The 15,706-nt window shown below is 32.4% G+C and overlaps 1 protein-coding gene across 1 annotated transcript; it reads right to left on the bottom strand.

Annotated features, from left to right (window-relative positions):
• Positions 1 to 2,426: 2,426 nt before the first annotated feature.
• Positions 2,427 to 10,896, bottom strand: LOC100819573 (AP-4 complex subunit epsilon; the record flags this gene model as incomplete). Its single annotated transcript, XM_006573435.4, has 10 exons — positions 2,427 to 3,989; positions 5,308 to 5,451; positions 6,386 to 6,463; positions 7,544 to 7,660; positions 7,774 to 7,830; positions 7,933 to 8,064; positions 8,161 to 8,358; positions 9,262 to 9,372; positions 9,479 to 9,694; positions 9,997 to 10,896. Coding segments are annotated over 10 exons (3,054 nt in total), but the record flags the coding sequence as incomplete, so codon positions are not given.
• Positions 10,897 to 15,706: the final 4,810 nt, after the last annotated feature.

Below are 15,706 nucleotides of genomic sequence, written 5' to 3'. Positions count from 1 at the left end.
GATATATGATGAAAAAATCATAACCTTATGTTGTTCCCGTTATGCGCCGTTAAAGTTGAATCACAAATCACATATATATGCACAAATATCTAGCTACTAATGTTGTTCAAGTACTGATTGTTGAATGTTAGTTGTTAGAATTTTTGTAACAAGCACCACGTACAACATCTACATCATGCAATCGACATTCACATTTCCACAGAATTAATGTTGGCATTAGTGATACATCCGCGATAACATATATACTTCTATGGTGGTTAATATATAAGCAAAAGGAATGAGGTACATAATATTTTTTTTTAATTTCAAATGTTAGGAATCCGTCATATCATACATTGGGACGTTTAAAAAGGCAACCTATTAGTGCCACATAAGTAATAGGTTTACAAATGCAATATACCCAAGCAATATTAATATTGTTTGGCATGATAAAAAAGTTCTTTGCTTTTGGCTACATTTTAAACCTCAGAAATTGTTGTTGGAGCCATGAGAATAGATGGTCCTATGCATAGTGAGTCCTTTGTTAAGATTGCTTAATTTGTGAGAGTATTTGAACTTCGTAAAAAGCGTGGAAATGTGCACGAGAGGATGATTAACTTTGTATTGATCAGCAAGCATATGAAGCGTGCTAGACAGGGTTATACATCAAGGACTAAATCACCACTTTTTGCCCCGTGTTCTAAATCCATGCATGTGATCAATGCTATATATAAGGTTAAGAGATTTTCAAAGTCTCTGTAACATCTTATGCAGCAGACAAGACATGCTTCTTGTCTTCCTTGAGGAGTCACAATCCAGTGCGAATCATGTGATTATGCTTTCCTTAAAGAATGAAGAGAAAAATGTTCGGCCACTTCCCAACCTATGTCTCATAGCTGTGTTATCAAAATTTCTAATTTATTTTACATCCATTGAAGTATTTAATTTAAAGAGTTGGGTGAAGATTTGATCTTCTCCCTACCTTATCACTAAAAAAAAAAAATTGCCATTCACTAATAGGCAAAAGGCAAAAATAAAAAGTGTTAGAATTATTTTCATTAATATCTCTTTGTTTAACAAATCAAACTATTGGTAAAGGCAATATATTAAACTTATTAATACGTTGTATTAAATGCTAATAGAAATTCTCAATTTTTAATATTAACGGAGTATATATTAGTATGAGATATTGTATTATTAATATAATTATTAATATTCATATTATTAGTTTAATTTTCACTAAACAAAAACTATATCATCGAGGATTGATCCAACGCCAAACTATTTTTGTGTTTCTTCTGCCCTACTCAACTGCTTTCTCCGCTAACGTGAAGAAGAAAAAAGGCTCAATGGTAAAATTCATTTGAATTTCATTATTAAAGAGTTCCAAATGCACTCTAAAATGTGGAATTTGCACGTTAATGACATCTACCGTCGCATTGTTTTATATGGTTACTTATGTTTTTTAGTTCCAAAATGCCTAATACTTTTAGATCATGTACGGATAAAGTTACCAATAAAATTTTGAGAAGAAAAAATAAATTAAATTAAATTATACACTTCAATTTTTTTAAAAATTAAATAAGAAAACTTCTATAAAAATTAAGTACACTAGTTAATTTTAGTTTATAAAAAAGGAGAGAAAAGAAAACAAAATATACATTGACAATGAAAAATTTATTCACATGTTATTCAATCACAAACAGTCATATATAATAAATTTGTTAACCTTAACAATAATTATCCAAAAAATATACTAAAATTAAGTTTTAATTGATTAAGAATATAAATTATTTACAATAACCATGTATATTTATTAAACTCAAATCATTTTACCTTCTTCATCTAAACAATTCTTAAATCCACAACTTTGATTCAGAATCTAAAAGCCAAACTTACATATGCATTCTATTTAATTGGCCTTTTCGCTTCCGAGTGCATAAATTCCTAATACTATTATTAGAAAATTGATTAATTTAGTAGCTACATAATGCATGCTCATGTTAAATGAAGAGCTTTTTTTTATTCACTAATTAAGAGTTTAATTTGATTCACGTAAAACTTTTTTTTTTGGGGGGTGGATAAAACTCTATTATCACCTTTTAAACTCAATTGATAATTCAGTACCTACATAATAATGCATGCTCATGTATATTTACTAAATTCAATACATGTTACATCATCATTAAATCCTATTCTGTCATACCATTAAACTTTAGTTATCACAATTAACTTTTAAAGACGTGGCAACCATATAAAACTGAAACTGAATTAAAATCAACTGAATGATGTGAGCATGGATAACTATAAGTAAACAATACTCAAAAGTCTAAACATGACGAGAGCGAACGAACAAAGGAAACACAACTGGGCCAATCATGAACACAATGGTATTTCCATAAAGGAACAGATGAAGTGATAAACATATCCTCGTTATCACTCTAAAATTATTAGAAAAGCAAATGCCATTCACATCATCAAACTGATTGTTAACCGCAGTGTCAAACTTCTCATTGTTGAAAAAACATCTTATGGACATGGAAAACTGCACATAAATGTTTAAAACAAACAAAAAAATACAGCTTTGGTACAACAAAGATGGCCAGGAACTTCCTACGTGTAAATAACAATATGACCGAGTTGATGCGAGGAAACTCGTCCATTCTATTATAGCTACAAAAGCTATTCTGCAATGAGTTCAAGCTTTAACCTGGTTCTGCCATCATTCCAGGACATTGAATCACCCCATTCTAGGAGGCTGCATTTATCCATGCCTGACAATAACTTGTATTATTCAATTCAGCGTGTATATCAGACATTAAACTATTTCAGGCAACTCGATAAAGCAGCAAAGTCGCTAGGCAATCTATCTTCAAGCATCATGATCTAGAATTGGCTTAGAAAAAAGATTAGCCAAGCAAGTCACTGAACAAGTTAGGATTCTGACTCGAGGGATTCACACCCATCTGCCTCACTAAAGCATCCTTCTCCAAAGAATCTTTAGCATTTCGACCCATAATAGATTGTGGCAAAGACGTCACAATTGTTTCTCCACTAGTAGCTTTTGCTGCTGCATTTGACAATTCAGATAAAAGATTTACATCATACCCCCCACTCACGGGTATAGAATAACCACCACTGGCAGTAGTCTCGGCATAGAGTGACATAATATCAGGGGCATTTGTAGCAGCAGCTACATTATGATTTGTTGCAGACTTAGTGCTTGGGTCAAGAAGTCCTTCCAATTCCTTGAATGGGTCCACATAAGGAGGAGCTGTAGTGACAGTTGGCTCACCCAAGTCAAGCAAATCAGGAGGAGGTGGTTGATGAATTGTTTTTTCCACAGCTACGTCATTGGGTACAACCGCAGCCTTTGATCCCTGAGATCCGTCTGCAGCACTAGCACTAGATTTTGAAACCTTATGACTTGTAGATGATCTTTTCTCAGGTTTAGTTGAACCACCAAACAAAGAAGCAGCAAGCTTTTGCTTTTCTGGAGTAATCTCAACCTGTGTCTTTCTTGAATCATAACTATCACGCACTTTTGAATTGACAGTTGTAGCACCATCCACCTGAGTTGCCCCATTCGTTGGTTTTTGGGAAGTAGAATACGAGACAGAGGCAGATGATGTTGAAGACGAATACATTGGTTTACCCCATTTCTTCTGAACACCATCAAGCCGTAGCTTAAGCTCTGATGATCCAGCCTCAGATGTTGATCCCACTGATGAGATATGGTGGGTCTCCCTGGAAGACAAAACCTCGGGTACTGGAACAATGTCTGCTGAGGATGCAAATGAAACTGGAGTAACTTTTGGTTGCATTGGAGCCTTCGGAACTTCATATGCCTCAAATCTTAGACCATGCTGCAAAGTTTCATGATGATCTTGGCTTCTGAAATTGTTCATATTCCCCATTCCAGTGCGCACATCCTCAGGAATATAGGATTTAGCACCCCTTTCTAAAGACTGCTGAACATACCCATTGAGGAAAGAAAGATTCTTATCAACCTGCATAATAGATTCAACGTGTCAATACTCTTGCAGCAGAAAAATAATATGTAACATGGATTATTCCCAAGCACAACACTTGCTATCATTTAGTGAAATGAATTTGTAAACTAGAAAACAAAATTGCTATGCAGTGCATATATATCAAAAAATGGTTGCAAATTTTCGTTTTGGCACAAAGTAATTGAGAGATTAACCAACGATCATAAAGAAACCAGAATAAATATCTGGGAAGAACAGAAGCTCAAAACTCAATTTTTGTTAAAAAGAAATCAAAATTGCATTTGTGTTTGTAAACAAGACAAATCACACTAAGCAAAGCAATGATAAAGCAGCTACGAGAAATTTGCATAACAATATATTTTAATCCCAACAACCCTAATGCATCCAGTCCCTCAAAAATTATATTTTGGATTATTAAGTAGCATTTCAATTTCCTATCAGTAATTATGCAAACATAAACCAAATCTAACCAACAATATCATCCTTCCCCTTGAAAAAGAAATAAAATGAAAATCACATCATATTAGGATTTAGGAGACTAAAAAACAGACAAATTCCTCTAATACTTCACGGAAGGAAAAAGTATAATGTTATTGTGAAGCTGTTTCCTGAAATTGAAGGCTTCAATAGTTGGATTTGACAAAAAAAACAACTACGTTTTCTATAAGTAACAACTGATAAAATCAAAGGCTTGGATTGCAACCATTGAATAACTTAAATTTCAGATCAGGCGTTAAAGATTCTATCTATATATGTAAATTAGGATCTGTTCTATAGACATATAATTGAGACAGAAATATATAAGAGCACAGTGAAAATGATCAAGACATTAAGAAAATGAGCAATTCAGACACTGTTCCAAAAACTAAGTCTTGAACTGTAGAAAGTTATATTTTAGCAGATTGGTTGATTTTTCTTATGATGTTTGCAGATGGATGGTATTTAATTAATGAATTAAGAATAAACTAGGCATTTTTCAAGTCACATAGAGGAAGCCACCTATCAATCATAGAATAGCCATAAATTGTTGTTGCAGTTACTGAAAAACATGACTTGTAGAAAAAAGCATGAAAATCTTATCAAGAAACACTACACTAATGGATGCTGAAATTTGGTTCATTTAGAAGGCTTTCCTTGACTACTTTTTGTTTCATGCACTAAACACCCAAATAAGTGAAATTTCATTCATGAAAAAGGCATTCCTTGATTGTTTTTGTTTCATGCATTAAACGCCATAAAAGTGTGTAAATCATTATAGATGAACACAGATAAAATATCATAATACTAGGAGAGAAGATTTTATATTAGCAATAACCTCAATGTCTTCACAACTTGCATCTCGTGGCATTATTGTTTCAACAGCTTGTACATCCAAACCTATAAGAGCTTGCAATTCATAAGCACGTTGCTGCAAATCTGTAGAGTGTGATGCCAATGATTCTTCAATCAACGATTGGCACTGCAAGTAGACAAGAAAGAGTTACTATTCATACCAATAAAGACATGAATCATATTTAGCATAAACTAGTAAACTATGACAGGAATTTCATTTTTTTTAGAACATCCTACCCATATGCAAAATGGCATTTGAAACTAATCTATCATTTACAATAGTGAAAATTATTAGATTGAAATGGTGATATAAGATGCTGACTAAATGATCCTTTTTATATAATTTGGTCAAGTACTAGTGTATCATTACAACTAAAAGCCTGATCACACTAATACAATAAGTACTAACTCTAATTAAATATGGAAACAAACCAGGAAATATAAATAAATCAGGAAACAACTCCTTAGATTGCTTCCTTAATTAGATGGTTCATTGATTTCATAATACACTCAACATATTACAAATAATTCAGAAGATATGCCAAGATATTCTAAATATTTTCAAGATAGTCTGAGATATTCTAACATTTTTAATCAGATAGTCAACAGTTGAGCCAGAGAATCTCATTGTCACTGGCTGCTTTTAGCATTGGAAAATGTGCTTGGAATTCATAAAAATATATAACTCAAGAAAGAAATGTTTAAAGGGAATTTATAGAAAAAATAAATTTTTAAGATTTAATGCTCATATTCCTCATGATCAAACTTTTTTATGTTAGATTATCAACCAAAAAAATTACAAACCATAGAAAATAAAATTTTATGGGTCAAAATAGATATGAAACAACATCATTCATGCAATTGGAAAATGCCTAAGAAGGACTTCTAGAAGACTATTTTATTGAGGTAGGACTCTTTTGTATGATGAGAAAGATGGGCTAACATAGCATACATTACAAGGGATAGTCTTTATATAGCCCTCAAAATTCAATCATTCATTACTATCACAGAAAGCCCATGAGGTAGAAAAGATTTTTGACCTAAAGTCTTTCAGCATATACCTCAGATAGGATATCCACTTTCCTCCCAGCTGCTACTTCAAATGCATAAATTTTCAACAGTGCTGAAATTGCATAAGCCTTCACAAAAGCAAAAAATTAGTTCTAATTTGAAATTGTGAAAGCAAACATATTGAAATTAGAGCAATACATAGGATGGATACAATAGAACTAATGATAAAAAATAGTTGAATGATGTAACAATGTTTACCCAGAAAACATACCATCATCAACATATAAACTAATGCTAGAAACATAAAAACAAAACACCTAGCATATATATGTAATTAAAATGGCGGAAAGCCAAAAATCCACTATATCATATAGCAAAAGTCACATAGCTGTTGAAAACTTGAAATATAGGATATATTTCAATTGTATATGTACCAAAAATTAAGGGTATGCAAATAAAATAATGCATAAAAATTGGCATAATATTAACTCAAAAGTTCAATAGGCCAAAGACTAGCAAGAGATGACAGGAGGATGCAGAGGGTGAATAAACACTGATGGAGGAGTAGAAGAGTCCTTCCTTGATCCTTACATAAAGCTGTGAACAGAGGTCTGCGTATGGGAGAAGTTTAACAGGTTTTATGTGAGTAGGGAGAGTGGAGACACTGGGACTGAGTGGAAAAAAAGTCAAATGCAGTCCCACATCAATTTCTCAAAACTGAGACGCCCACGATAAATGTGGCAAACCACATAGCCATTTTTGTGGAAGGCACACCGGAATGGAATTGCAATTGCAGATTCAAGGGATTCCACAATGCAATAACGCTATAGCCACTATTTAACAAAACTGTTGACGAGACTGAATTAGTTGGAATAAATATATATATATATATGTGTGTGTGTGTGTGTGTGTGTGTGTGTATAGAGAGAGAGAGGATCTATAGGGTAGAAGAAGTAGAGCAAAGCAAAGAGAAAAATCCTAGCAACTGTAACGTGATTTGACTAATTTCTTAATAACGCAGGGATGCATTTTCTAAATAGAAAGAAAAGTTACATCAAGCTTCAAACATAAGTAGATTTATTATGCCTAATCTCAAATCAATACCACATTACTGTGTCAATATTAAAAGCAACCAAAGTCTCCCTAAATTATGTGTTTTAACCTTTTCCCCTTTCCTTATTAGGGAAGTGTTGGCTTCTAATAAATACCTTAACATTTTCATCATTGGAATATGCCTCTGCAATGTCACATAACTTCCCACTGATATAAGAAGCAGAATACTTTCCATCTGCTGTTCCGTATTCCCCCAGAACCCAACAGATGACCTGCAAATTGCAATCAGTACTTAAAGAGTTAAAGTTATTCTAACAAACACATTTAATTTCTTCAGAGTAAAACGAGAAGGTAAAATCCAAAGCATAAGTGGGATATAAAGTACTTGAAGAAACACTGATGGAAGCTTTGGCTCTCCAATAATGCGCAAATATGACTCGGCCTACATGAAACAGCATCCATTCAGTAACATATTTATGCATATGTTCAGTTTCATCATGGTGGACATATCAAACAAACCAGTGTAATGATCAAAATAACATACAGCAGATGATCTCAACTGACTATCTGCAGCATCATCGTCCTCTCCAAATCCTTCAGCAATCAACCGCATCAAATTATGTGCCACCTTAATATTAACAAGATCTCCAGCATGCTCAAAAACTTTATTCATGGTCTGCATAACCATAATACCAGATATTATTAGTTATCAATGAATGTATGCATCAAAAAAATGTAAAATCAATAATATTGAGGCAACTATTTCAATTACCTGTATAAACCAATGATTACTTGGTGCAAATTGCTCAGCAAGTTCCACACATCGAGATGCTATATAAGTTTTATAATGGTCATCACTTATGCTAATCATGTAATCAATCATTCTGTCAACAATCACTTCCACATTGGAGGACTTGGTCATTTTGTATAACAGTTCGAAAGTTTTTCGTTTCAGACTATCATCTGGGTCCTGCATCACATACACCAAATTTTAATCAGAATTCCAAAATTGAGCATGATCATAAGAAACTATGCAGAACTTCGTAAACAACAGGGGGCATTGTGATTTTATGTGATAAACATAATATGGGAGTATTCACAATTATATGGACAACATTATGCCCCATTTCTTGCCAAAAAAAATATTAAGCATACAAAATTGAATAGATCATGAATATATCCCATTCCAGGGACCAATTATAATAATTATCTGGTTCTCAAAAATCAGTTCTAATTGCTAGTTTAGTAAACTAACAAAACAAAATCTGATTGGTTTCATACATAAATGAACCAAAAAATCTAGATGTCCCCCTTAGACAATCATGGATAGTGACAGCTTTGTAAACTCTGGGTGGACCCATTTAACAGATTTGAACGCGATAATTGATATACCATTACTTAAACCAGCATTGAACTTACAAAATCACCAACCGCTTTAATCTGATGGAAGAAGATATTTAGATTTGTTCAAAGAAGAAACTTAATTAAAATTGAATTGTGAAACCATACTTTAAAAGTCTATATGCATGTCACTGTATCTATAACAACTGGTGTGAGAGTCACAATAGTGTTATGGTTTAATTAATTTTTCTTACACACTGACAAGCATAATTTTATCCTTTTGCTATAATTTGTCGGCTACTCTTCACAAGCAATTCCTACAACATGCCATTCATGGTCAATGGTCTAGGGTACCAGCATGAAAATAACAAAATTTCAGAAACACTAAACATCATATGGTTTGAACTTGCAGACTAAAAATGGAAACATGAAGTGAAACAAACATCGAATGGTGTGATCTACACCAAAGCTAAATCATCTCAACTTTATCAAAATTCACAACAGATTGATCTTTATGAGCAACATTCCTCACCTCCAAGCAGTCAATGACGGCCAGTTGGTGTTGTTCTGCAATATGTGGACTTAACTTTATCAACCGACCAAGGGCATCAATGCCCATGTACTTCAGATTATGACTGTCACTCTGCCCACATAACAATTAACAACATGCATGTGAGCAAAATAACCAAATCCACTAACAATGTCACGTATCATGTAAACTCAAAACACATTTCAGTATTTAACCAAACCTTCAAAAATTTCGCAATTACATCCGCAGCAGCCTCTAACAACTTAGGATTGGGATATATAGAAGCCACACAGCATATGCACTGATAGAGAACAGCATTCCCTATGTTCGTCATTGAATCACTCCTCCTAATTATATCCTCAAGCACAGTGTACATGTGTCCACTAGCCTGCTTGTCCCCACTTCCCAGTAATGCAAGTATTTTCAGCAACTTAATCTTCACGAGTAGCAAAATGTAAGCAAAAGGAACGAATAACATGCAAAAACAAAACGGCCCTATTTGGATTAACTTCTCCATAAGCACTTATATATAACTTCTCCAAAAGTTGAGGTACATAATTTTAGTTTAGGCGAGAAGTTCAATACATTTCTTCTAAAGTGTTTATGTAGAAATTTATCTAAGCAAATGCACTTAAATCTAACTTCCTCAATTCATTTTAGCTTCTTATTTTCTTATACTAGAGTGTTCACGAAGAAATTTATCCAAACAGGACCATTAATGTTGAATTTTAATAGAACCTGAATGAAAGGTGCAGGCATTTGGTGATAATCATAAGTCTTCGGCAACCTATGCTCTGCAACTTGCTTAAGAATATTAACAAAGCTAACGACAAGGTCCTTATAAGAGTGAACATCATCGGAAACGAGATTAAAAAGCGGGCACAGAGAAGCGCCCATTACTCCGGGATCATTATCGCACAACCGCTTACGGAAATTGGAAAGCAAATGCGAAACGGAGGACGGAGATTTCAGGTAAAACCGGTGCAGCGACATAACGGCCTTCTTCCTAACGGCGTCCTTGGAGTGGTTAAGCAGATCCACAACACGTGGCAGCACGGCGGGGATGGTCTCCTCGTTGATGAGTCTACAAACGGCGTTAAGCGCGGCGCAAACGACGAGGTAGTTATCGGAGGCAAGATCCTTCTGGATTGTGTTGACGATGAGGATGATGAGGTCGTGGTCGTCGCTGAGGAAGAGCGTGACGGCGAGGTAGCCGGTGCGTTTGAGGAGGAGGGCGTCGTGGTGAGTCATCTTCACGGCGTGGATGTAGCCGAACGACGCGTCGTGGCCGAGCATCTCGACGTAGAGGAGGCGGATGATGTACTCCTTGATCTTGCGTTTTGGTGTGTCGGCGTCGTTGAGGAGGCGTTTTAGGGTTTCGATCTCACGGAGGACGATGCGGTCCTCCTCGGCCTTGGATCGGGCCTCGCCGATGGACTTGATGAGGTCCAGAAACTCCTTCGAGTGGCCATGGTGAGAGCCCATTGTCAGCTCCCTCCCCACCAGCGTCTTCAGCTGCTCCACCTTTGATTGATGGAAGGAAAGGAACAATGTGTGAGAAGAAGAAGAAGAAGAAGAAGAGAGAGAGAAGAAGCCTGCAACAGCAACACACACGGCGTCGTTTTGAGCTTCCCGGTGTCAGAGAATGAGAGTGATCTGAAGAGTGTTGTCGGCTTCGGTGAATACAAACTACAGGTGGGTCCCTCACTCGTAAAACCACGTTTGGAGTAGTCATTATCACTGATTTCATCGTGATTTTGTATTTTTTTACCGCCAAATTCAATACACTAGTACTCATTCCCGGCACGTGGAATTAATTTTTTTATATATTATACCCTCCCAGTTTCAAAATAATTATAATCCCAAATTATTTTATATACATTTAAAAATAATAATAAATAGATAAAAAATAATATTTTATAAAATTAACCTTTATTTTATTACTAATATATTTATAAATTTTATAATTCATTATTAATATTATAAATGATATATGTGAAAAAAAATTATTACTTTAAAAATCTAATGTAATTATTATTTTAAAATAATATTTTTCTTTACATGATAATTACGATAATTATAATGAAATGTAAAATCAAGTTAATCTACCCTATTTGTAATTAATATGCTCTGATTGAATAGGAACAGATAAGGTGTATTAACCAGAAAAAAAAAAAGTGCAGCGAGAAAAAGTATAATACACCTAAAAATATAAAATGAAAAATTGCACGATTTTCACGAGGGATAAGAACAACTGAACAAACCAAACCAACTAAATACAGATAGGGTGGATTAACATGAATGAACCAAACCAACTCGTCTACAGAATGGACCACTTTTCTTCACCTACTCTTGTGAAATGACAAGTTTACAATAATTTACTAAGGAGTAGTTTACAAATACAATTAATTAGGAAATTAATAAATAATTAAATTTTATAAAAAAATTGTTATAAAAACATGTTACTCCCTCTGTCCTATAATAAATATCATATAATAAGAAAAAATCATTTTAAAATATTTGTCATTTTAATATAACATTAATTAATTTTTTATTTATATTCCCTATAATATTAATGATATGAATTAAAAAATAAAAAAATGAATTAACAATAATAAATTTAATTTTTTAAAATAATAAATTAATGATAATAAAGTTAGTTTTGTAAAATTGTTATTTATTTATTTATTTTTCTATATAAAATAATTTAAGATCACGATTATAATGATAAGTAGGGAGTAATAACATTGAGCATTATATGTTTGGTAATAACTTTTAGTTTTATTTTTTTTATACTAAATGATTGTATTCAATAATTTAATATCGAAAAAAAAAATCTCCACTACGGAGATCATTTATCATTTCCTATTATTTTCTAATTGTAATAGAAGGATTGAATGAAATAATTAATCTATAATGACTTTAATTTATGTTGCCATAATAAACAAAATATACAAAAAAAAAATTATAGCACTAACTTAAAAATGCATTACATGATTTTTTTAAGAGTTTAATTTTAAATCCTATATTTTTAGCAATCAAATCCAGCTCAAATCTTGGTGAGTCCGGTTAGCTCATAGGTCACGACTCATATTAAAAGCTTTAACTTGAAGCACAAATATAAAAAGTTATACTCGTTGCATGGCAAAACTCCAAAAAAAAAAAATAATAAAAGTGTATCTTAGGAACTGATACAAGTCAAATTAGGCAATGCATTTATTTAATATATAATTTTAGTGTCACCCAACATTCATTTTTAGAAAACAAATAAAGTCCTCAATGTATACTTTTGAACTTTGCTATAAAAGCCTAATAAGTTAACAAAAAACTAAAAGTCGCAGCACTATTAAAGAAGAAAACAACATATTCTAAATTTTACTGAGCTTCATTTATTTTCTCAATCTTTCTTTATAGCATTGTACTTTGAGCATTTAGGTTATCTTATAAATCTTATTTGAACTCCTAAGATAATAGCTTAGAGTTACCTGTTTTACGCTAAACTTTTGAGAACCCTAAAAGTTTAAAGAGTATTGGTTAATGAATAAATACTTGGTTCAATTTCATGGAGAGGCAACTCCAAAAGACTCTTGTAACAATCTAACTAAGATTCTTGTATTCTTGTAAACTTGTGTTTATAGTGGAACTCACAGTGGCTTGCTAATGATTTAATGTATTCTCCAGGTGCAAAACATCCCAATATATTTTTTGCATGTGTTCTTTATTTCTTTCTGCTAGGAAATTAGATCTATCACATAACCTTCATTTTAACTTAGATTTTGTAAATCAAGTTTTCTTTTTTATATGAGACAATTGTCTAATTTTAATACATGTTTAAAAAAGATTTATGAAAAGTTTTTAAGTAACCCATTTCAAGTTTTCAACCTCTTTCATGTGTTTTCCTATGTAATTAAATATATGAACAACTCCTTCTTTGGTGTAACATGAGATGTATCACCATTGTCTATTATCTACATACTCTTATCTAATACAAGATTAATTGGATTGTAATCACACAAAATGGCAAAAGCATTACCAACGGCACTAATAACATGACGATCATCATCCTAATCCTTCTCTTTTTGTTTGTCACTGTTATCCTTTTTTCAAAAGAAAATAATTTTTTTTATTGTTTCTTATTTTATGATTATGACACTTCATATTCTTGGACTTAGACCTATTTTTGTTTTTTCTCTCTAACACATCTACTTCCTTTTTATTCTTTAACTTTTTCCTATTTAGAGGGACAAACACCTCAAATTGAAACAAAAACAAAAAAACAAAAACAATGTTTCCTTTTTCATCTTTTCATTAAGAGCATCACTCTTTGCCATTTGTGAATAATCAACACCATGAGGGGCTTAATTTGTAATTAGGCATGGCAAGTGGACCCATCCCCACGAGGGTTGACTCGAACTCACCTCAACTTTGACGGTGAAAAATCGAGTTAATCGGGGTTAGATTTTTTCCAATTGAGAAAGTCGAGTTGAAGGATGGGGTCAGGTATGCTGGTCCCTGTCCCCACGGTCACTGCTATTATGGTATAATAAATATTTTAAATTACTATTATAACCTTATAATTTTAATGGATTAATGTTTGTTTTATGCATAAAATTATTGTTTTCCTTATAATTGAGTACAATTTTTACTTAATTCATGTTGAGCTCAAAAAATAAATGAAAGCAAATAATTTTTACTTAATCCGTTGCTATGCACTTTGAATTTCAATCTTGGTAAATAATGTGTCATAATCACTATTTCTTCAAACTATCCAAAAATAAATGAGATCATGCAATTTTTACTTGAAATTTAAATTTAGCATACTGTAATAGATTTAGCCTAATTACCAAAAAAAATTGTCCTATTTTATCTATTTCTATGAATAAAATAGAAGAAGATAGGATCAAGGCGCGGGGAAACCTAACCCCCAAGTGGGGCCGAGGATGAGTCTAATTTTTAGACCTCGATGGGGACAGGAAGGACTTAGGGAGTCGGGCCTATTGCCATGCCTGTTTGTAACCAATCACCATAGTTTAAAAAATTCATAATCAAGCTTGATGTTCACCTTTACAATTAATCAATCAACCATTGGGATTCGTTCAAGTGATCTAAAACAAAAGTTCTTTTCTTATATTTTGACTTTAGTCAAGAAAACAATAAATACAATTTATTATTCATTAACTTATAGGCATATAATGAGTCAATCTGCGCCCATTATGTTTTTGCACATGTTTGAAATGACTATAAACATTTATCAAATAAAACCACATATTTTTTTTTATGTTTAAGATCCCATTTTTTTTTATCAAGCTTGAAATTTAGTTGATGAGTAGCAAACACATGAATACACATATCTTTTACAAATAGCAAACCCTTAGTTTCACCCTTTCCATAAGTAATAATCAATGTCATTCAACTAGACCATCCTATTTGTATTTGCCTCCAACATTCAAGTTAAACATATCCAAAGTCAAAGAGTTATGATGTCATTCTAATGAAAGGAAAACACAAAGGCAATGAGCAACGAAGCTCTCACACTTACAAGAAATTGTGAAAAACATTCTAATATGGAAAAATTTGAATAGCACACATAAGTTAAGAGACCTCAAGATTTTAACATAGAACCCTTCAATGTTATAGGTAAAAACTATGGGTACAAATCACACAATCAAACCCCATTTATGATGAAAAAAGGTGTACAGGAGAGTTTTAAAAACTATACAAGTTGTGCTCAACGACCAATTAAACAACTAAAGCAAGAATGTATAAAAATAAAGATGAAAGAGCTATAAAATTTGTATGCAATGTCAGCATAATATCTACCATCACAACAATAAATTAACAATCCAATTGTTCAATTTGAAGAACAAGATGTCCCAAATTTGCTAAACAATATTTTGGCCTAATCTATTTATTAACAAAATAGCAAATGCAATTTCACAATGATTACCTTGTGAAATTGTAAAAGTGGTGCTCCTTCCTCCCATCTCTCAAATATTGTACTTATCTATTCAAACTGGAATATATCTCAATACTCTAATTTGTCCCTTCCTCACTTAAACAAATGAAATACAAATTTATTTTGGATTTTATTTTCACATAAAAAAGAGCCCACACCAAACAAATGCATCATAACATATTCAAATAATTAAACAAGAATTGTATTCTATTATATATTATATACTATTTCACTTCAATCTCATCTCTTTTCGTCCATTTAAAGTTAAAATATAACGATATGTTAATTAAACCATTTTATTACAATTGACCATTTATTAGAAAAATCTATATTGAAATCATAGCATGCACATTCTTAGTTTTTTTTTAAAAAAATAAATCAATACACGCATACATAATAATTTTTTTTGTTCAACCATTATAAAAGGACTTTTAACTTTCTGGTGAAACCTAATCTTTTCAATTGATCATAAAATTAATCGTATTTAAAACT

This window comes from Glycine max, chromosome 1 (assembly GCF_000004515.6).
Source record: "Glycine max cultivar Williams 82 chromosome 1, Glycine_max_v4.0, whole genome shotgun sequence".
Classification (NCBI taxonomy): Eukaryota; Viridiplantae; Streptophyta; class Magnoliopsida; order Fabales; family Fabaceae; genus Glycine; species Glycine max.
Note: the sequence above shows the minus strand (reverse complement) of the source record. Positions and strands in the feature narration are given on the sequence as shown.